The sequence below is a fragment of the Rhamphochromis longiceps genome, linkage group LG19, assembly GCF_057381845.1.
Source record: "Rhamphochromis longiceps isolate RC_006_pf linkage group LG19, R_longiceps_female_GT1.1, whole genome shotgun sequence".
Taxonomy (NCBI): domain Eukaryota; kingdom Metazoa; phylum Chordata; class Actinopteri; order Cichliformes; family Cichlidae; genus Rhamphochromis; species Rhamphochromis longiceps.
Window position 1 is genome coordinate 26243493 of NC_140575.1, and position 21894 is coordinate 26265386.

The following is a 21894-nucleotide window of genomic DNA, read 5'->3' on the forward strand; positions in this document are numbered from 1 at the left end:
GGGGGTACTTTTCCACCCTACTATTAATGAAAACAATTAAATGTGGAGACTTTTATTTTGAAAAGAAAAACGTCTCCATTTGATTTTGACCTAATTGTGTGTACCTGTTTCTTATATGAGAGTTGTCCTGTAGCAGTAGTGACTTTGTAGTAGTAGTAGTAGTAATTATAACAATAATAATATAAATAATAAAACCTTTATACAACGCAGGACGGCCTAGCCCGTTAATTCCGACCTTATAAAGATGGTGGATTTAAAAAGTCTGTCATTTCCGGTCGTGCCCCCCAGAAGATTGTGATGACCTTACATAAATGGCGCATTGCTACTGAAATTTGCAAGGAACCCTAGTATCTGATAAGGTAAAGCGATGACAGGACTGGCTAGATTTTGTGTAGGATATTTGAATTCTGGTTAGTTTAGACATAAACGAGGTAGATATATCTGAGCGATATTTAGCGCACAGTTTTCGGTGTGTTTTTCTTCTGCAGAGGGAAATAACTGTTTGGTGCTTGCTAGCACGAATTACAGCAAAGCAATGAAGAGAATTTTAGACAAATATATGAATTAACAGCATTTTGTTAAGCTGTTATTCACTGTAAGTCTTCCATGTAATATTAGAGGTATGCTTAAATGCCAGCGTTGGGCTAGTAGCCTAAATAGTTAAGGTAGAAAAGTAGGTCAGCATTTGTCGTGCTACTTGCTAACATGATACAATCCGCTGCCATGGTAAATGATGATGTGACTTTGACCTAGAAACAAGCAAATCTCTACTTGACACAGAGAGAGCATGTTCTATTTTTATGGCTAATTTTGCTCACCTCCACTGTTTTAAATGTGGGTCATTTCCTTGATTGTTTGTTTTTGCTTGTTTTAAAGATTATTTTTGGCCCGGGATTAATGCGTTAATAGAATAATCCTATTGGCAATAACCTAGTCGATTTCTCAGTACCTTACGTCTTGCTTTGATAGGAAACAAAAGAGGCTGGCATGGCAGAGGGAAGGGCAGAGATGGAAGAAGACAGGGGAGATCTGCCCAACGGAGAGGATGACAACGACTCGGATAGAGATGAAGATAACAGATTAGTTGGTTGGATATTACATGAAGATATGGATGAGGACGAGGAAGATGAGGAAGTGGACGATGAGCAGTTATTAGACGCTGAAGCAGTTGAGCAGGACGCCCCAGCTGAGCGCAGTGGTCATATAGCAGTGGTTGACAGAAACATCATGTATGTGTGGGGTGGATACAAGGTATGCTCCTAAACTGCATTGCCATTATGTTTCTGTATCTTTCTGCCGTCTCCATAATTGTCTAAATTTCACTGTGTTCATCCTCCTGAACAAGAATGCTGAAAACCATGGATTCTTCGACTTGTATCTGCCGAGAAACGAGATCTGGACCTACAACATGGAGTCAGGAGTCTGGTGAGGGCATCTGGCTTGCAAGCCAATCATACCTCTACTTTGTAATTGTGTACAAAAATGAATATAAACATATATATATATATATATATATATATATATATATATATATATATATATATATATATATATATTTATTTTTTTCTATTTACAGGACAAAGCATATAGCTGGAGGTAGCCTCCACACATCGATGTCAGGCAGCTGTGGGGTGTGTGTTGATGGAGTTCTCTACCTTTTTGGGGGGCATCACGCCCGGGGAAACACAAACAAGGTAGGGTGTGACTAGGGTTAGACTAAATTTCCTATCTGCTTCTGGTGTTTTTAAATAGGTGCTTGCATCACATTACCTTAAAAACATATCAGCCAGCTGTGCGAGCGGACAGTCTTTACAAAACGTCTTTGCTCGTATAGATTTACCGCTTGCCCTTGAGAACTCCCAGCCTTGTGTGGGAGGAAATGAGGGATCTTAAAGGACTTCCGCCATCATCCAAGGACAAGCTGGGCTGCTGGGTTCAGAAAAACCGGTAACAGGATAAGGGTTTTTGTTTGTATGTTTGTTTTGGAGGTTTTTTTTAATGTAGTTACTCATTGTGCTTGAGAAAATAAGGCTCAGTTTCACCAATCCTTCATTTCTTTTGACAAACATGTTTTTAGATTAACTGTGAAATGGTTTTTTTTCCTATAAAAAGAGTAAAAACAATAGATTGATCTTGAGTTTACTTGAAAGTAAAATGGCATTAATTTTGACACAATGATGGTCGTTGTTTTAGAAGTTTTATTACTGTATAGTTTACATACTCTAATTGTAGAAATGAATGTTGTGGTAATTTTTGGCTTTTAATGATTTCTTTTTCCAGGATGGAATGATTGTACGGCAGACATCATTAATGACTGAGTGCACAAGTTTGAATTTATTTTGGATTTCCTCTAATCCAAACAGGGTCAAATACATACATACACCCCCGCTTAAAATTTGATAAACTCTCCTTTGACTAGATGCTGTTTCTAGTCATCAATACTTGCTTCATTGTGGTTGGTGACACTAGCACTCCAGCAGTTTCCAGTTCATGGCAGGCTTGAGCCTTGGTGGTTCCTGGGTTGTTCGTAAACATCCTAACCAATTTCCTCTTATCTGAAGGTGACAGTTTGGTTCTTCCTCTAGACACTGGACAAAGTGGTGACACATCTGAATGTGTGTGAATCTAAAATTTTCCTTCTTATATCTTCTTGAAGTTTCACATTGTTCTGAGTATTGGTCAATCCAATGACTGCTGTCAGGCAAATCCTTTTCAATGCTGCACATAGAAACTACCCGTTGTAGTCAATCACGATCACTAATGAGGCCTTTGCCTTCAGAGCCACTTATTAAAAGATTTAAGTGAGTTTATATATATGTTTGAGCTTGTATGTATGCTTTTGACACTGTGTGGATTAGAGATTTGTTTGTTTTTTAAGTCATTAAAGACACATGTACAATCCTTCCACGCTGGAAAAACAGTCCAAAGAAATCATTAAAAGTCCAGAGTTCATGCTCATGATAAATCTGTGGTCATTTCTGATCACAACACAATGAGAAATGCATAAGAGAGATCATTTCTGTAAGATTTTAAATATGTAAGTAATTTGTCTGAATGATTGCAGAATTATCTACTTTGGGGGCTATGGCTACGCTGCACAGGGCGCTCATCGAGGGACTTTTGAATATGATGAATCCTCTTCTCTTGTGGTCTGTAAAAACAAAAATCTTATGACAAATGATGCATTTAAACAAAACTATTATAAAATTGTTTTGAAATCCATTAGATGCTGTTTTTGCTAATTAAATGTACTTTTGATAGCTGGAGCTTCTTGAATAATTACGGCTTAATATCTAAATGTATCCCTCTGCCTTGTCCTCTTTGTTTTCACCGCTACAGTGGGACAGCCCTGGGCGAGGCTGGAACAACCACATCCATATCCTGGATCTGGAGACGTCAACGTGGAGTCAGCCAATTACCACGGTAAAAACACTTCCTTACAACTTCAGCACATTCGATTTTATGCATACACACAAATGCGTGTGTCACATTGCCCTGCAGTAAAACTTGGAAACATCCTCTGTAATCAAACAGCCTCTCCCTTTTTCTTCTAATTAAAAAAAAAAAAAAAAGAGAGATCTTAGTGATCTTTAAACAGTATTTTCAATTTGTCTTGGTTTGGCCTGATGCAGGGGGACACCCCTTCACCCAGAGCAGCTCATGCCTGCGCAACAGTTGGCAACAGAGGCTATGTGTTTGGTGGCCGATACAAGGTAAGCATGGGCAAAACGTGAAATTTCAAATCAAAGCATCACTTTTCTTCTTTTTTTTTTCCACTCCTAAATTATGTGCATAAGTGTGTGCACTCATTTAAAGATGAAGATGTTTTCAAAATAAACAAATGTACTTTTGTTTTGTTCACAGAACTACAGATTAAATGACCTGTACTATCTTGACCTGGACACGTGGGAGTGGCATGAAATGTAAGTGCTTCTTAATGTGCTGTGGTATGTAATCCACACTATAAAGGTTTTTATTAATCAGATTATACATATTATACGGATCATAGCAAAGGTTTTGAATTGAATCTTTTTTTTTTTATATCACGTTTCTAATTGCAAGACTATCTGATCCGATTATTCCCCTGTGACCCACTCTGCCTTGTTCTAGGAGCGTTCCCCAGCAGGGTCCAGTGGGCCGTTCCTGGCACTCCTTCACTCCTGTGTCACCAGACCACATCTTGCTATTTGGAGGTTTCACCACAGACAGGGAGACGTTGAGTGAGTCAGACACTCGACCTCAAGGAGCAAATAATCAGAGGTCCTAAAATAATACCTGATCTCAAAGAGATTATTTTTCTGTCTTTTAGGTGATGCTTGGCTGTACAGTGTGAGCAAAAATGAATGGAAGCCTTTCAAACACAGTCACACAGAGAGCCCCAGGTGACCATCTCACGTTACTGTGAACAGCTGGCAGTGCGCTGGCAGTTTTTCCTGAGCTAAAATGTGGACAATGTTTGACTTTGTGATTTTTAGGCTGTGGCACACAGCGTGCGCTGGTCCAGATGGCGAAGTGTTTGCGTTCGGAGGGTGTGCCAACAACCTGCTGTCGCAGCACAGAGCTGTAAGATGGTCATCATATCTCAATTTAACCTGCAGTTAATGCAAATTTTCACTTGGTGAATTAGATTTTTTCCTCCACTTCACAGGCACACAGCAATGACCTGCTGGTTTTCAATGTTCAGCCCAAATCATTAGTTCGGTGAGTGCATACAGATTTGAAATCCATTTCAATTTATTTTGCCATCACGTCGTGTTCATCTAACTCTCCAATTTCCAGGTTCTGCATGGAGACCATCCTTCAGCACAGGGAGCGTTTGTCTAGCTACTGGGACTGTTTGCCTAAACACCTCCTGCACAGCCTCAAACAGAGAATGGCACGTGTCAACACACTGGGCTCTTAAGAGGACAATTAGAGGACAATATGTATGCGTGGAAGGGATACATGCTTTCTGAAAGCAGGTAGTCCTTTTCATGTCAGTGGATACTTTCATACATAAAAACCTCTCCAAGGAATGCTGAACGGCTTCGGATTTGTTAGAAATGGGTCCCGCCTGACGCATGATGGTTCACAGGCCATCCTCAAAACTGTTAATCACCTTTATAGATGTTGCCGGGACAACCATCATTGTTGAGTGGTGGTGGTGATGCGATAGCACAGAGGAGAAACCTCTCACTACATTTGGGATTAGCTTTTTTTTTTTTCTCTCTAAACATTCTTTGCCCATCTTAATTTTGATGAGTCGTTTCGACAGTAGTGATGAAAAGCTTAAATGATGGCGTCGTTTTCTGTCCAGATTAGATGAGTCTTATGACGACAAACGTGAACTAAAAACAAAACTTAAATTCATTAAGACAGTGATTCTGTATCAAAGAACAAATTAAAAATAAGTTTGTTGTAATTATTACTATAATTTTTGAGAATATCTTGAATACAGTGTTTATTGATGTTGAATGATTTTCCGAAGTTCTCACAGACCTAAAACTCGTGCTTGATGCTACACATGACTATCTACTTTAAGGCACAGAAATGCTAACTTTAAGTTTTTATGTGTATATATGATTATTTATATATGTGTGTGTGTGTGTGTGTGTGTGTGTGTGTGTGTGTGTGTGTGTGTGAGAGAGAGAGAGAGAGATTCTGTACGTTCAAAGAGGTTTTTAAAGCCTGAAATTGGAGAAAATAAATTGTTGAAAGTGGCTACTGTAGCATACGAACTTAATTTAATCAATAACTCACTGCAAGTTTATTGGGGCTGCGGCTTTGTTTGGAATTGCCTGGTTTGCACAAAATTCCCTTGATTGATTTAGTTTGTTTGTTTGTTTTTAAGTGTGGGATTAAAAAGGCATATTATTACTGCAATGCATAATTTGTACTCAGAAAATAAACACATGACATATTCAGCTTTGTTACATGTTGTGGTTCACCAAATACAATCTCAAGAATTCTGAGAAAATAACCACCCATGTCTGAAATATAGGTGAAGTCGGCAGAGTCTCAGTGAACCGGACTGAGGTGCAGTTCCGTGCTGAAGAAATGCTGTAAATTTCAAAAGTCTCTCCGGCTCGTGTCTTCTATCCTTCATTTTTTCTTGGCAGCCAGCAGGTTTGGAGCAGACACCTTGACTTTTCCTGGCATGTTTCTGGATAGGTCAGAATCCTGCGGCAGAGCGTCGTGAGAAAAGGGACAGTTTGAATTGTAACACAAGGGAAAACTGTGCTTCCATGCCGTAACAGTTTCAAACAGTTTTCGATAAGATTATTCTATTTTTACAGTTTGTTGGGTGGAAAATGTGAAGTTAAAAAAAAACCCTGAAACATCTGTTTGACCCTAAACGTAATCCAATAAAGATTCAGCAACAGGTGAGATGACTGTGCTGAAGTTCATTCATTTTAATCTCATGAAATGGCTACAAGTGAGGCGACTTTATTAAAATGCTTCTTATTTTGTGTAGCATTCCTTGATAAATGACTGGATTGTAGTTATTTTCTAATGGATACTAACTATGTAAATTTAGCAACACAAATTAACAGAAAGCACTCTTTAAAGGCAAGAAGGTTTTTTGTACCTTGACGCTGCGGAACAGGTCTTTTTCTCTTGGTGACACCTCTTTGGCTTTCATGAAGCTGAACACTGCAGTGCGTGCAGCTGGTAGGAGCACGAACAAGAATTTACCATCAGCTTGAAAGAAACTATCTTTACAGTAATGTCAGTCAAAAGCTTTCCGAATTACCTTTGCCTTTTTTCTGAGAACCTGGTGTCAGTTTCACTTTGTGTCTGCAGAAGACAAGCAAGCAGTTAGGCTTTGGTCTCTTCAATTTGACTAATACAAGGAAAAGCTGATACCACTCACTTGTAGTTGGAAAGAGCAGTGTACGGAGCGCAGACTGGCACTGCAAACAGCATCACATCCTCCGGATGCGGCTGGCCTGTTAGAGAGGTGAGCAGATTCTCTGCTTCCTAAAGTAACAGACAAAAATAAATCCTTTAAAATCAAGCTATTCTTTTTAGTAGTATTTTTAAAGGGCATACAGATTTCTTTTTTAGGATTAATAATCCATATTTAAATATTTATACTGCAAACTTACCTCTGCTCCAGGATTGTCCTGGTCCACCTCATCTTCCTGAAAGAGAAGAAAGCTTTGTTGAACCTTTCCAGGTACCGGTCTGTGGCCATGAGTCACCAAACAGCCACAGATAGGTTTGTTCTAAATACAGTATTGTGTAAAAGTCTTGAGCTACTCTTAATTTCTTTATATGTTTCTTCTAAGGAGGCAGACTTTGATTATTTTTTTATGCAGATAACTTTGTAAACATTATTATACATACACATACTGAATCCTTTCATTACCTTATCCTCCTGTTCTGCAGCACCTCCCTCCTCTCCGGGCTGCCTCTTCTCCTCCTCCTCCCCTGCACCCTGCTCTGCTTTCTTCCCAGCAGTCTCCACATTACGAGCTTTCTGATGTTGTTTTTGAGCGGCCGGTTTCCTGACGGGCTCCTCTTTCCCCTTCCCTTTCTTTCCTTTCTTCCCTTTATCTTTCTCCTCCTTCGTGGAACCAGCTGACTAAGGAAGCAAAGCAGCTGAAATGTTATTTACTGCGACACCATCGAGAACCACGTGCGCTGCAAGTACTAGTGCCAGCTGCATGTAAGGGTTTTTCTATTCATTCTCACCCCAAGCAGCTGCATCATCAGCTCTCTGTCCTCTTCATCCTGATCTTTATACTTTTCTTTGATCTTCTTCAGTTTGTTCTGTAATGACAGAAGAGTGTGGCTGGTACCTTTAGCCCATTTTTTAAACTAAATGTAATCTTATAATCTTCTCATTTAGTAAAACTTCAGCTCTCAATTAAAAAAAAATACTAAAAGGTTTTAAGACCTCTGATGCTTGCACAGCACAAAAAATGCCAACTTCATCCGTCCGTCTCACCTTTTGACCTCTCTTTAACGGCTGCTGAGAGGGTCCACTGCCACTTTTGGACCCCTGATCCCCCACCGGTCCACCGGATGACTTGTCAGGCTTCTCCTCAGTCTCACAGCCCTCCTGTTTCTGCTGCTGCTTCTTCTTCTTCTCTTCTCTAAGGGAGGAGGCAAAAACACAGCAACCGGTCATCTTTCTCTGCTCATGCTGTCATCATCCGCTTGTAATATAAAACAGGATTTTCATTTGGGTTATACGCTCACCTTCTCTGCTTGGCAGTCATGTGTTTTTTCCCCTGTGAATCTACGTCATCCTGAAAGTCAATGAATAAAAAATTGCTATTTATTGTACTTTAAATGAGATGGAAAAAACTTAAATGTCCAAAGATGGTAATATTTGCCTGAGCAGTTGTTTCTTTTTTGAAGCCGGAATTCTGGGAGCTCCTAGAAATAAGGAGAAATGTTATTAAAGTACTTTTAATTCTGCAAATATACATCTGTTTGGCTTTTCTTTTGCTTGGTTAGTGGTACTACCTGCTGGGTTGTAAATGAGAGAGGGTGATGGTCGTATCTGGAAAGCTGAATTCTTCACTCTCTTCTTCCATACCACTGTCACTCCGCTCTGACACCTTCGCTCCTGTATCTGCTGCAGAGTCTACTTCTCCACTCGCGCCATCATCCTCCTCCTCTGTGTCATCCTCCTTTTTCACCTCCACCTCCTTGGTCTCTCCATCGTCTGCTCTTTCTTCACCCTGATCTTCATTACTGCTGTCATCCCCTAGAAAGGCAGCAGAAATGGCTCAACAAATGCATATAGATAGATATAGACAGAAATTACATCACTGATGGCTTCTTCCTACCTATGAGCTCCTCTCCCTCATCTAATAGCTCGGCAGTTCTGGATGTGGCCTCCTCCATGTCTTCCTCTACGGTTCTCACCTTCCTCTCCCCTTGGTGCCGAAACACACTCTGATCATCCACCTGTAAAAAGCAGAAGAAACATTAGCGAATTCTTTAAAAATGATAAAGGCTTGAAAATACACTCACAGCTAGTGATGGTACTCACCTTGAAGAGGAACCCAAAGCCCATAATTAAGTAAGAAGGTGGCAGAAAATTTTTCTTTCCTAAGGGAAAAAAAATTACAAAAATGAGTCCCATCGTATCTCTTTGTAGTCGGTCTTTCGTGCATTCGAATTCTGCTCTTTGATACCTCTGATCATGAAGCTTCCAGTTGTCAAGTACTCGCCAGTGGGAGCGGTTTTAGACACCTGGGGGAGAACAAAACACATAATACCACTTATCAATTTATTAATAAACAATTATACTATAAAAAACACCACATGCCTGTAAGTTCAAAGGTCCCAGAGAGTGTTTAGACTTTAGTATGGAGCAATTTTGTGAGTGTATCCCTGATTTAATTACTGCAGTCTTTGACTGCTAACAGGATGGCTGCTTTAAAACTAACATATCTGTGAGTAGCTTCTCATTTCTTAAACAGCCATGTCCAAAGTCATATCAAAATATATCAAAAGACGTAATTATTGGCCTGCTTCAAGCAAAGGAAACAAGTAAGGAAACTACAGAAACTACAATAACCTGGAGAGATTAGTGGTTAACCATCTCTTAGGAAGAGGGATTGTAATCAGTGATCGCATATCAAATCAGAAAAATACAACAGAAGAGCTCACAGCTTTGATTAATAGTGAAAGTAAGAACATTTCCATGCGGACAATGCAAAGACAACTGGAGACTAAAGAATTAAAGTAGGAAAACCACTTATCAGTGTGGCTAATAGGGAAAGGAGTCTTCAGAGTGCTAGGGAACATAAAGATTGGACTCTGGAGCAATGAGGAAAAGGTCATGTGGTCTGATAAGACCTGTCCTGAAGTGATGGGTGCGTCGAGGTAAGAAGCAAGGCGGATGAGGTGATCCACTCATCGTGCCCAGTGCCTACCACAGAAGCTTGTGGGAAAATGTTATGATCTGAGGCTGTTTCAGTTGGTCAGGTCTAGATTCACCAATGAGGCCAGCTGACTATCTAAATGCACTGAATCACCAAGTTTTTCCTTCTCTGATAGCGCCTGTATATTCCAAAATGATAACGTCATGATTCATTGGGATGAATCGTATCACTCTCCTCAATGATAATACATACATAAAAAACATGAAGAGTTTTCTAGACTCACCTGATGATGATGAACCCACCAAGCACTGGTGACAATCTTGGCATCCCAAGCAGCACTGTAGCACACAGCCACGGTGCCAGCTTCTGTCAGAGTACGGGGAGGGATGGGATTCCCTGGAGCAAGACGATGAGCAAGTGGAGGGTGTAAGGAGAAACTAGTTTAACTCAGAGAAACCTAAACTAGTTTAGTGGGGGGAAATGCATTGAAAGCTGCATTTTAAGTTTACCTGAGGGGTTTTTGATGACACAACTAGTTGCTCCATGGAGGTCAGCATGAACATAGATGTCACCTGAGAAAGTATAGAACAAGTGATAAACCAGATTTTGACGGTATTTATTTTCCAAGAGAAGTGTGTAGAAGCTTCCTTACCAGCCCGGAGGTACCGTTTAACGATCATCTCGTTCTGCTGCTGGTCCCTTCCTGCGATGACGAGATAGTTCTCGGAGCTGATGAACCACAAGAACTTTTCAAACCTGCCAAACGGGAACAGACAGTTAAAGCAGACTCAACAGATCAAGCACATTATAAAGTTCCCACACATACACATCCATGTCTTACCAGTAGACTTTCCTGGCCTTCTGAATGGTGGTCACTGTCTGGACTTCTTTCAGGGTCTGCTGTGTTTTTTTCTCAGCTGATTTCATGGCCTTTAGTGACATTAAGTTAGAAAAATTATCAGTAAAATCTAAATTTAAGTATAAGAGTATAAAGTATGTTATTCTGTTATTTCACAACAGATGTAGCCTCAAGGCATTTTATTGTAGCGTGAAGACCTGGCAGTAGTAGAAAGAAACTCATACAATCAGTTGACCCCTTGTGAGCAAGCACTGTTCACAGTGGGAAGGAAAAACTCCCTTTTAACAGGAAGAAACCGCCAACATAACAAGGTACAGGGAAGAGCAGCCATCTGCCGTGACTGGTTGGGGGTATGGGGGGAAAATAAAAAGAGCAAACAGAAAAAGGACAAGAGAGAAACTGTGAGAGAGAGCCCCAGAGTTTAGTGATAACTTATGATTAAATACAGCAGTGGTGTACAAACACGTGGGAAGCAAAAAGAGATGAGTGAAGAAGAGCTGAAGGTGACGGCTAGTCGGCTTGAGTACATTCATTTCTCCACTGCAATTAGTTCCAGGTCATATGCCAGGCAATGGTAGCATTTTATTTAGTGGTGGTCGCTTCAGTCGCCCCGTCTCAGAAGAGATAAAAATGTATCTCACACCTACCTCCCATCACCAGTGGTATCATGCGCTTTGTACAGTCAGTGGTCGCTTCCAGTGTGGACAAAGCTTAGTTGATGGTTCAGGGTAACCTGATCCAGCCCTAACTATAAGCTTTACTAAAACAGGAACGTTTTAAGTCTAATCTTAAAAATAGAGAAAGTGTCTTGGCTCCCCCGCATAAAAAAACTGGGAGTTTGTTCCACAGGAGAGTTTTTTAATGCATAAGAAAACAACGTTCCTTAGAAGAACAGATCTGGATCTTGCTTCCTGCTGATCGTACAATCACATCATGGCATATGGAAAAATGAAAAGACAGTTTTCTTACTTTATCTGCTGCTTCAATGGTTTTCTGTTCCTTTTTTTCAGCGCTGCGTTTGGAGTCGTAGTACCTAAAAAAAACACAATAATAAAGTCTATCAACTTTCCCCACAGAATGCATTATTGTGTGCACATCACACATCAACCTACTTTTTGGCATTGGCATAAGCAGACAGCCCAAGATCCACATCCACCAACATGGGTTTGTTCCTCTGCAGCTTCTTGTTCTGTCCTTTGTCTTTATTTTTGTTTTTCTTCCCTTTCGTTTCCACAATTTCTTTCTTTTCTTCCTCTTCCTGATCCTCCTCAGAAATATATGGATTCCTGGATGTGACACAACACAACACGCGTATATCAATCTGACTTCACATAAAAATTACGACATTTAAGTTCATTGCTTTTTGGGGTGATCTCACTTTAAAAGCATGGTGATGTGGTTGGTCTGCAGCTTGAGCTCTTTGATGGCACAGGCCACGGGGTCTCCAGCAGCTTGTGCTTCTTTGACAAGAACACCGATCTCAGTCCAGTCCACCTGATTGGCCAGTGCGCTGCGCACCACCTGCAGCGCCCTCTCCACCACAGGCAGGTTCATCTCCACTAGTTCACCCTTTATTCTGTCCACCTCCTGCAGCACACAGAACAAGATTTCAGTCACGATCAGCTGAGTGGTTATTGTCCTCAACATCTCCTTGTGCGTACAAGCAAGAATTATTATGTAAAGCCTTTGCTGCTAACCTGTGCTTGGTGCAGGGCCTCCAACCTCTGCTCATGGTCCTTCTTAACATTTTCCAGCTTTTTCAGAGCCTGTTTCTCCTGCTGCAAGGCCTTCAAGTCAATTTTTTGACTCTCCATCTTGGAAAAAAACTCATCTACCACCTGTGTCAGATTATTGTGGTGGATTAGTCTTTATTTTTCTTGAAAAAATAACTTAATTATGATCCCCCAGGTATGTAGCTGCGCTAACATGTACCTTGTCAAAGGTATCAAACTCCAAATAGGGGCTTTTTGCATGCTGGGCAAAAAGGAATGGATGGAATTCATCGTATCTGCAAGTAGACATCATACACATGAGCTAAACAATCCTTTACTTCACAACCAGATGAAAAAAGGTACACCTTGATGTAAAAGCAGAGTCATACGTGAGAAGCTCTTCACTGGGTTTGCCAGGAGTTAAACTTGGTTTCTTCTCAGTCTTTTGAATGATGTAACCCTTGTTATAATAAAGAAGAGTTAGTGAATTCAATCAGACAACTACAGAATCTTAATCTAAAAACTGCTTACTCTGCCACTGAAGTTCTCAGTTTTTTCCATGTAAGTTTCTGCAATCTGCAGAGCCTCCAGGATTTTAGGAGCAACTGAAGAAAAAAGCAGGGAGACCAAATTTAGTTGGAGATTTATAGAAAAATATAAGAGAAATAAAATAGTCTAACTGCCCTACTATACCTTGGGCAGAATCAACTTGACTGTCAATTTTGATAGAGCCCGACAGTCCTGCTTCTATCAAACTGTGCTCTATCAGAGTGGCTCCGTATGCTGTGGATGCGTTAGGAAAGGAAAAAAAGATTCATAGTCTTTCTACATGTTGAAACAAAAGATTAAACTTGTGTATCTTTTGCCTGGATACTTACGAAGGTGAGGATTCAGGACCCTTTTCACTTGCTCCCCATTTGGTGCTTTGCTAAGGATTTCAGTCAGCCTAAATAAAAACAACAACAATAAATCACTGATATAAGGTTCTGAGTTTTGTTTTGTTTTTTTTAACTAAATTTTGAACCATGTTCAGTTTATCCAGAAACTAGTAAAGAGGTCCTTGCCGCTCCAAACTGATGAGAGGTTCGGGGGGTCTGGCGCTTTCCACAGGGTAGCGCTCTCTCACAGCAATCTTAACGTCTTCTGCCTCTGCTGTCCGAAACCGCAGCAGATTCAGGATGGTGTACTCATGATCTGCAAGGATGATGTTACCCTGAAAATGGAGATGAACACCCCGACAAATAGGCATAAACAGATATGCGGTTGCACGTAAGTAACAGGTTTTGAATATGAACATGAAATGTAAAAAGCATCTGAAATGTTTTCTGACCCTGTCATATAGTTCGATAATCAAGTGGTAGGCAGCTTCATCTGAGCCAAACTGGATGTCGACAATCCGGTCAATCCCAAGCTGCTTAATCTGAGTCAGTCGGCGTGTCTTCAGGTGTTTTCGACACTGAAAAAAACCTCTTTAACATCAGTTTCATCACAACAAGTGATCCAAAAACAAACAAACACAAATGTAGTATATAAATAAATCACAACAACCACAAGTCATTGTAATGACATTTACTGTACAGATCCATCTATTAGGGACAGGCAAATCAATACAGTCACTGAATTTGTGCAAGTAAGGATACTAATTAAATTATTTATCCACAGTGAAGCCAAAGGGACAATAAACTCATTACATCACAATAAATATCCTAAAATATCAACACAATTATATTATTTTATGTTTTTTAAATAGTCTTACTTTCATCGCAAATCCTGAAGGCATCATGTTCTTGGGCCATTCAAAGTCTGTGGAATGAATACGAGTCCCAGACTCGATCAGGAGAACAGCTTTGCTGTCAGGCCTGCCGATGCAACACTCTGTTATTCTCACTGATTCAAAGTGCTGGAAACAATTCAGTAAATTTACTGTTTAATTTTAAAGTACTTTACTTGAGTACTTCCATTTCCTGCTCTGGTAGGAAGGAAAATATCATAAGTGTGCAAATGTATTGCGCCGTCCCTAATTTCTATATACTTTTCCAAGTATATCAGACTTTACTGACTGACCTAAGGCTCTTTCAAAGTTTCCCTTGGAGACTGGTTGCCTTGTTATTTATTTTCAGTTCAGTCCTTGTACCTGACCATTTTCACAAGAATGTTGGTTTTTGTTGTTGTTTTTTTAGGCACTTGACACTGATCTAACAGGCCAACACATAACTCAAAGGATAAATGAGTGATGTGTCTAAAATCAATTTTAAATTCTATTTTTAACTCTGTTACTAGCAACCTGCCACAAAAGCACACATCTGTCCCCATTTCTGTAGCTGAAGCTATGCAAAATACAGACATCACAGTTTGACGGGCATAAAATTGTGTTTTTCCACTAACAAGGTGATTACTAAGGAACTATTAGTCAAAAGAACAAAAGAAGAATTGACAAGTCTAAAAAAAACTATCTACAGCAGATGAACAGCAACTGACTGGGACACACTTGAAACATATTTCCGAAGACGATGCATTCACTGAAATGTGGCAACTTGTGTATGAATGCATCAATTGTCATTAGCATAAATGAAATGCAAAACCTAACAATGTCATTCTGCTGCATAGCTAGTTTTGTGATGTTTCTGTTGTATTTACTAGCTTTATTCATTATAAAAGAGAAAAACTTTCAGAGGACAGTTTTCTTACTTTTGCAAACGGATGAGATACGTCTTGTTGTCGATGTCATACACATTATAGACTCTCATGCCAATGTAGCTGCGGAAGAAAGAGGTAAAACTTCATGAATAACTAAAAGTGTGTGAATATGCAGTGGACAGCCAGTCAGACGAGAGTTAATTTTAGCTTAGCTTAACAACAAGCACCTACTTGGCATTGATCTCGGCAATAACGGCCCTGATATCCACAGTAGTAAATCGTGTTTTCATCGTGATTTTAATTCAGGGTACAGCAACAACAAAAAAGAACTGTTCAAAGTGATAGGGAAAATATTCACATTTCTACAGCAAAATCGGCAAAGAAAACATGCAAGTAATTCCTGAACATGCGCACATATGGCAGTTTTACGGAAACTGGTAAGGCACAAAAATGATCAGGTCCACGCCTTTTGCGCACAGTGGTCGTGAGTGAATAGGACTCTTATCTGGTAACGTTATTCTTGTTATATGAATGTAGGTGAAGCGGCTGCTTTGCTCCAACGGGACTTGTTTCTGTATGCTTTTAAGCTAATGGTCTAGATTTTACCAATAAATGTGCAACAATGATGCACTACTCAAACTGGCTCATTGACGTAAAAAACAGGGCAAGCTTTCGAAATGAGTACAAATCACCACCTAACACCGACTGGATTAAGAGGGGGAATATTGCGGACATGCAGAATAACAACCCGCATCTTAACGAAAAAGCATCCGAACTAGCAGCTGCCATTCATCTCTTGAAAAAAGGTAAGAAATCGATTTGCAGCTATATATCTGGGCCTGCTGCGAATAATTCAGCTCGAGTGGCACTTTTCATACGTGACAGGCCATATTTTGTTGTTTCTTTTAATTCAAACCATGTTCGGACTGATGTGAGGGAAGCAGCTAGAGTTTCCAGTTTCCTCCTTCAGGTCAAAGTGGAGGGCGAAGGCGTGCTCCGTTACCAGGGCGACGGTCAGCTAACAGGATTCACGCTAACGGCGCTAGGCTAGCACCCTCAATGCGACTTCAATGTCCTTTTGACGCAACAGTACGCTAAAAAAAAAAAATATATATATATATATATATATATATATATATATTTTTTTTTTTTTTAACTTATGAGCGAAATGAAGCATCCACATATGCATGTTGTGGATAGTCGACGCATAAGTGGTGTCTAAAACTCAAAGGAATGCATCGTAAGTAACTAGTTAGGAGCTGAGCGGAGTGATGACAGGTCTGTCTGGGTTACACATCGATTACGTTTCTTTACAAATGTCTTTTGTGTATTTGCTAACTATGAGCTGTTTTAACTGTAACTGACTAAGTAAATGTTATTGTTAGTTATATGTTTTTCCCCATACATTAAATCAGCATTATACCGATAATTGGTAACGTTAGAGTTGACCTACACGCCCGCCCGTATTTGCCATTTCTATTGCCAGACATGCAGCGAGACAGAGAGAGAGACTATAAACAGTAGTCAGTAATTAAAATAAAAAAATAAAAATAGACAGCCTATATATTAAAAAATACTTTTCTTATTAATTTTGGATAGTTAAGACATTAAAAATCAGCTTTCTTAGCAAGAAAGAGCATTAAAAAATGATGTTATCTGGTTTGAATTTAGCTATACAGATTGTCAAAGCTGCAGTCACACAAAAGTAAATCTCCTTTATAGACGACACGAAGTGATTTTGCTCTTGTGGGTTCTTTCGTGTATTTATTATGTGTGTGAATTAGAAAAAGACAGATACAAAAGGCGAGACTTCCACTTTTGACATTTCCATACTACAGACGTTACAGCTTTTGTTATACAAAATGAGTTGGTACAAAAGATGAGGATGCAAGGAGTAGAGGTAGTGAAGGTAGATGAGTTGGGATCAAGCGTCCAAAGCAAGGAGCAGTGACCAAGAGGTGACCAAGAGAGTTCAGGCAGGGTGGAGAGAAGTGATAGAAGGAGTAAAATAGTTATTACCAGTTAGTTAAAATCATTAAAATTAAAGCTACATTTGTAAGTAACAAATTCTGAAAGACCCTAGTTTCTATATGGGTAATAGGTTGACCTCTGCATTCATAACACACTGACTATCTTTGGGTTTTTGACTGTTGGATGTATGAAAAAAAATGATTTTATACCAACTTACATGTTTGATAAATTAATAGTCTTCATTGTTTTCTCACAGTTTTAAGACAAAATGTCTTCAATTGGATGTTGAGGGCTATAAATTAGAGAATGACAGCTCCTTGTCTCCCACCAAAATTATCATGGGCTTTATTGTCCAATGGGGCGTGTTCTAGTTTTTACTGTCTGTGGAGCACAGGATTCCCCTCTAGATTAGGCAGACTTGTTTTTTTCCTGTGCAATTACACACACAATTTAAATTATTCATAATATTAATATGAGAAATAATGTATTCTTGTTTTTTGAAAACCTTTTATATGTCTTTTTTATGAATTGTTGCAGGCTACAAAATAATCAAGAAAATTGGGGAAGGCACATTTTCAGAGGTCCTGAAAACTCAGAGCTTAAAAGATGGGAAGTTTTATGCATGTAAAGCCATGAAGCAGACAATAAACAGGTATGTACTCTGGAACTAGCTGTCAGTTAGTAATGTGCAGTTCCCCCATACTCTGCTTTGTAAGGGCAATTGATACATAAGTCAGCAGTTGAGTATTCTGTTCACAATAATGCACCAATTACGGTCATTAAATCTGGTAAGCCTGGTGTAGCTCACTGAATTAAGAAAGCAACCCATATATGTAGGGGTATCGCCCCAAGGCCATTTACTGAGTGTCTTCCTCTGCACTCCCTCCCAGAGTTCCTGTATTATCGCAATAAAAGCTAAAAAAAAAAAAGAAAAGAAAAGAAAAAAAAAGTACATCCTCTGTCATATTAAATGTGCTAATGGTTTACTCTGTTGTTAAGTCTTGAGCAGGCCAACAATCTGCGGGAAGTCCAGGCAATGAAGAGACTGAGCCCTCATGCAAATATTGTCCAGCTACATGAACTGATTTTGTAAGTGTTGCCTGTCACGTAGTTAAATATATGATATGTTACGTCATGTTAATTTAACAAAATGTTTCAGTGACAAGGAAACTGGAAGGGTATCTTTGATTTGTGAGCTGATGGAAATGAATATCTATGAGTATATACAAGGTAAGTTTAAATCTGGCAGGGAGTCACTTTAACTTTTAGGCTCACTTTGTAGCTGTTTAAGGATCAAAACAGTTTTTATTCCTTGCAGGAAGAAAAACACCTCTGCCCGAACATACAGTAAAGCACTACATGTACCAGCTCTGCAAGTCGCTTGAACACATGCACAGGTAAAAAGGAAACACTCAAGTTCACATGAAATGATTAAATAAAGGCATTATTTGGGTATCCTGAGGCTGTGTTCTCTTTTATAGCTGTGGGATCTTTCACAGAGATGTAAAACCAGAAAACATTCTTATAAAGGTGAGATGCATCATTGCAGTAATCAGACTTACAAGAATGTAATAGTTGCACTTTTATTTTCAGTGTCATTTTTAACATATATTTGTGCAACTTGCAGCAAAACATTTTGAAGCTTGGCGATTTTGGCTCGTGTCGGAGCGTGTACTCGAAGCCCCCGCACACAGAGTACATCTCCACACGCTGGTACAGAGCCCCAGAGTGCCTGCTCACTGACGGGTATTACAGCCTCAAGATGGACATTTGGAGCGCCGGTTGTGTCTTCTTTGAAATCATGAGGTATCCTGTGCAGCACAGAATTTCACCTGTAATACTTGAAGTTTGGCTAGAGGACATTGCATTTCAATTAAACTTCATTCCTTGTACAAGAGCATTGCCTTTGCCCTTCTTTGCATTCTCAGCTTTCTGTGTAATTCGACCTCCTGTCTTCCCACCCCCAGCATAAACAAATGTGAAATGAAACCTGTGTGAATGGCTTTGCTGTGTCAATAATACCTGTGTGTTTCAGCTTGAATCCTCTCTTCCCTGGAACCAACGAGTTGGACCAGATTGCCAAGATTCATGATATTTTGGGAACACCAGATCAAAGTCTGCTCCAAAAGTTCAAGCAGTAGGTGGTCATTATGTTTATTACAGTTCATTATGGTAATTACATGTGACCGAAAGCGGCACAAATAAATTGTGAATACAGGTCCTTCCATTAATGCTTGAACTGTATAAATATTTTAGATTCAGCTTATTTTTTTTACAACTTTAAGAAATGTAATGAAGTACTCCAAGTACACTAGGGTGGGAGCTAGGGCTGAAAATACATTTAAACTCTGTTACAAACTTCATCCAAATTACACACACAAATTTATACCCACTCCAATTATCACAAAATTCTGCATGGCTTCATTAAATATGCTAAGGTTATTACACAAAAAATCAGCTAATCAGTACAGAAGTTTAATGTGCTCAGCTATGCTTGTCCCGGTGTTGTAATGTCTGTGCAGGTCTAGAGCGATGCATTTCAACTTCCCTCCAAAAAAAGGCACTGGCATCTCACGGTTAGTCCCCAGATGCCCAGCTCCAGCTCTGTCTCTCCTCTATCAAATGCTTGCCTATGACCCCGATGAACGAATCGCTGCTGAAACAGCCCTAAGGCACACATACTTTAGGGAAATAAGGTGAAGTGCTTAATTGTATTTATGTATCTTAACTGATAACTAATATTTTCCAGAAGTTAAATTATAGCCTTCCTTAGTGTCAAAGTCACAGTTTGAGTGTATTGCTTAAGGGTTTTAAATAAATATGCTCTTGTGTTTCTTCTCCTAGGATGGCAGATAAGAAGGCCGAGAGTCTTCACAGAGTTTCTGGGACTATGGATGTAATCGGAAGTTGTGTGACACAAAACTCAGTTGACCATATCTGTCGACCAGCTCGAGTTGGGAAACAACTGAGAGGGAGACACACAAGACAAACACCTTTAATGAGTGTAAGCTAAAGCTCTAAAAGTTGGCTCCAATAAAATCCACCAAATTACATCTGATACTTTCTCTATTTCCAGCACAACATGAAGCATGTAGCAGACACCCTCATCCGACGGAACATCCCTCATTATCCAGCAGAGCTGCCCAAGCTCAACGTGGTTGTACCGGGACCGCAGATCTCCTTCCCAGTCTCCACTATGCCTGCATTTACAGTCACTCACAGAGGCACACTGCCAACTATCACATCCAAAAAGTGCCAGTCACAGTTGGCCAAGGTAAACACCAGTATGACAGACACCAGGATTTTCACATTTTTGAATTCTTCATTATACCTTCTGGGAATAACATCTACCAAGAGCATTACACAAATGCAGTAAAATAAAAAAACAAAAGGCATATTAATGGTCACTAGAAAAAAATGTGAAGAATCAAATTAATACCACTAACCAAGTGCCCTGATGATGCTTTTTGATATGGCCTTTCATTTGGCTGCATCTACTCTCTTCACAGCCCCGGGATGACTCACACCATGCAGCTTTCAAGACCTACTATATGCCACCTCTGGATAGAAAACATGGAGGCTGCTGAGAGCCAAAAAACAGGAAGTATTACATTAAGAAGAAAAAAAAAAAAGAAAGAAAAAATAAAGCTACTGGCTAGACCTGTACTGAAATGGATAACTTGAGAAGACACGTCTGTAAAACATCACAACTGTGCTTGAGACGCGAGTCACAGAAGACCATAAAACCTGTTATCTCAACTGCAAACTGACAACTGAAATTCATAAACGGCATATTCTTTAATGCCGCGGATTAAGAGCATGGAGGTTTAGTTTTACTCTTAAAAATTGAACACACTGTACAGTGGGAACTTCTTGTAAAGCAATACGACACCTGCAAAAAGCAGCCACTTGGGCTTGAGCTTTATTATTGTACAACTTTGAATCAAATGATTAAGCCAATTTTAACATCCCCCCCCCCCCAAAAAAGAAAAGTGCACACAGATGTCTTCAATTTGCTACCCTGCTCTGACCTCCCAGCTATTTTTACAAAAACCACTTTTAGAAGTTTAAAACGTTACTTGAATGAGACTGAGACTGCCTCTATATAATTATAGTTTGACTTCACTGTAATACTCTGGAAGTTTCAACAGCTGGGTTTTTTTTTTTTTAAGACAAAGGGACATTTCAAACAAATCTCCACTAACTTTGTTGACTCATATTTTTCCAGAAGCTGACATAAATATTTTTGAGGAAAACCTGAGATCAGGGAATTCCCCCCCAGTAAGATAGGAGAGGTCCAGTTGGAGAGTGCACTACCTTACCTGGAAATCTTCACATTCCACACAGTAGCTTTGATTAATCTGCTGGGATTCAAAGTTGTAAAAAGTAATAAATGTGAAAACATTCAGAGGTGGTGTTAATTTTTTTATTTTTTTTTTTTATTTCTAGAGATGTGATGGAAGTCCTTGAAATAAACAATTTTTTAAAAAGCCCAGTCTTCCTGTACAAATGTCAAGAACAAGAACTTAAAACAGTCCTCAGCATCAGTGTTGTAGTTGGAAACAGATTTTGCACAGTTATGCTTAGAAACTGACTGCAGATTAGGTTTAAAAAGGATATTTGAATGTTTGTTGGATGCAAAAATGTAGCTTGGCCAGTACCTCCATACCCCTTCGCTCGAGGGACTGTTGCTTTTCATTTCTCTCAGAGCTGTGAGCTCTTTAAATCAGACTGACTCAGTCTGCACATCATTGTGAAACATTACTGGAGTAAAAAGAAAAACTCATCAAGCACCATTTGTATAATGTTGTATTAACCACTGCTCAAAGCTCGCATATTATCGACAAACTCCTGATGTGCTGACAGAATAAACTGATGAGAAAGTGGG

The 21894-nt window shown here is 39.6% G+C and overlaps 3 protein-coding genes across 7 annotated transcripts; 2 read left to right on the forward strand and 1 right to left on the reverse strand.

Annotated features, from left to right (window-relative positions):
• Window positions 1-220: 220 nt before the first annotated feature.
• On the forward strand, window positions 221-5903 carry klhdc2 (kelch domain containing 2). The gene is made up of 14 exons (XM_085391831.1): window positions 221-359; window positions 970-1251; window positions 1346-1425; window positions 1577-1694; window positions 1835-1947; window positions 3065-3149; window positions 3340-3423; window positions 3633-3713; window positions 3865-3923; window positions 4111-4220; window positions 4310-4382; window positions 4476-4563; window positions 4649-4701; window positions 4780-5903. Exons 2-14 carry the CDS (start codon window positions 988-990, stop codon window positions 4901-4903), a joined length of 1332 nt encoding a protein of 443 aa, XP_085247957.1. The 5' UTR covers window positions 221-359; window positions 970-987; the 3' UTR covers window positions 4904-5903.
• On the reverse strand, window positions 5563-15459 carry nemf (nuclear export mediator factor). The gene is made up of 32 exons (XM_085391822.1): window positions 15267-15459; window positions 15087-15155; window positions 14155-14257; window positions 13729-13854; window positions 13463-13611; window positions 13277-13344; window positions 13092-13181; window positions 12930-13003; window positions 12788-12858; window positions 12619-12694; window positions 12384-12524; window positions 12065-12273; window positions 11799-11972; window positions 11656-11719; window positions 10669-10757; window positions 10480-10583; window positions 10337-10399; window positions 10111-10223; window positions 9135-9192; window positions 8990-9048; window positions 8784-8904; window positions 8458-8701; window positions 8325-8367; window positions 8188-8237; window positions 7934-8081; window positions 7678-7755; window positions 7352-7567; window positions 7089-7124; window positions 6854-6960; window positions 6734-6777; window positions 6569-6648; window positions 5563-6159 (listed from the first exon to the last, which is right to left on the reverse strand). Exons 1-32 carry the CDS (start codon window positions 15323-15325, stop codon window positions 6082-6084), a joined length of 3204 nt encoding a protein of 1067 aa, XP_085247948.1. The 5' UTR covers window positions 15326-15459; the 3' UTR covers window positions 5563-6081.
• Window positions 15460-15521: 62 nt separating this feature from the next.
• Window positions 15522-21177, forward strand: mok (MOK protein kinase). 5 transcript variants are annotated; one of them, XM_085391825.1, is made up of 12 exons: window positions 15522-15841; window positions 17544-17658; window positions 18006-18095; window positions 18166-18236; window positions 18325-18403; window positions 18488-18536; window positions 18634-18812; window positions 19042-19143; window positions 19529-19702; window positions 19851-20010; window positions 20083-20280; window positions 20516-21177. In XM_085391825.1, exons 1-12 carry the CDS (start codon window positions 15658-15660, stop codon window positions 20591-20593), a joined length of 1479 nt encoding a protein of 492 aa, XP_085247951.1. In that variant the 5' UTR covers window positions 15522-15657; the 3' UTR covers window positions 20594-21177. The 5 variants fall into 5 exon arrangements, with proteins under 5 accessions (XP_085247951.1, XP_085247952.1, XP_085247955.1 ...); XM_085391829.1 differs by lacking the exon at window positions 15522-15841 and adding an exon at window positions 16082-16313; XM_085391828.1 differs by lacking the exon at window positions 15522-15841 and adding an exon at window positions 16082-16275.
• Window positions 21178-21894: the final 717 nt, after the last annotated feature.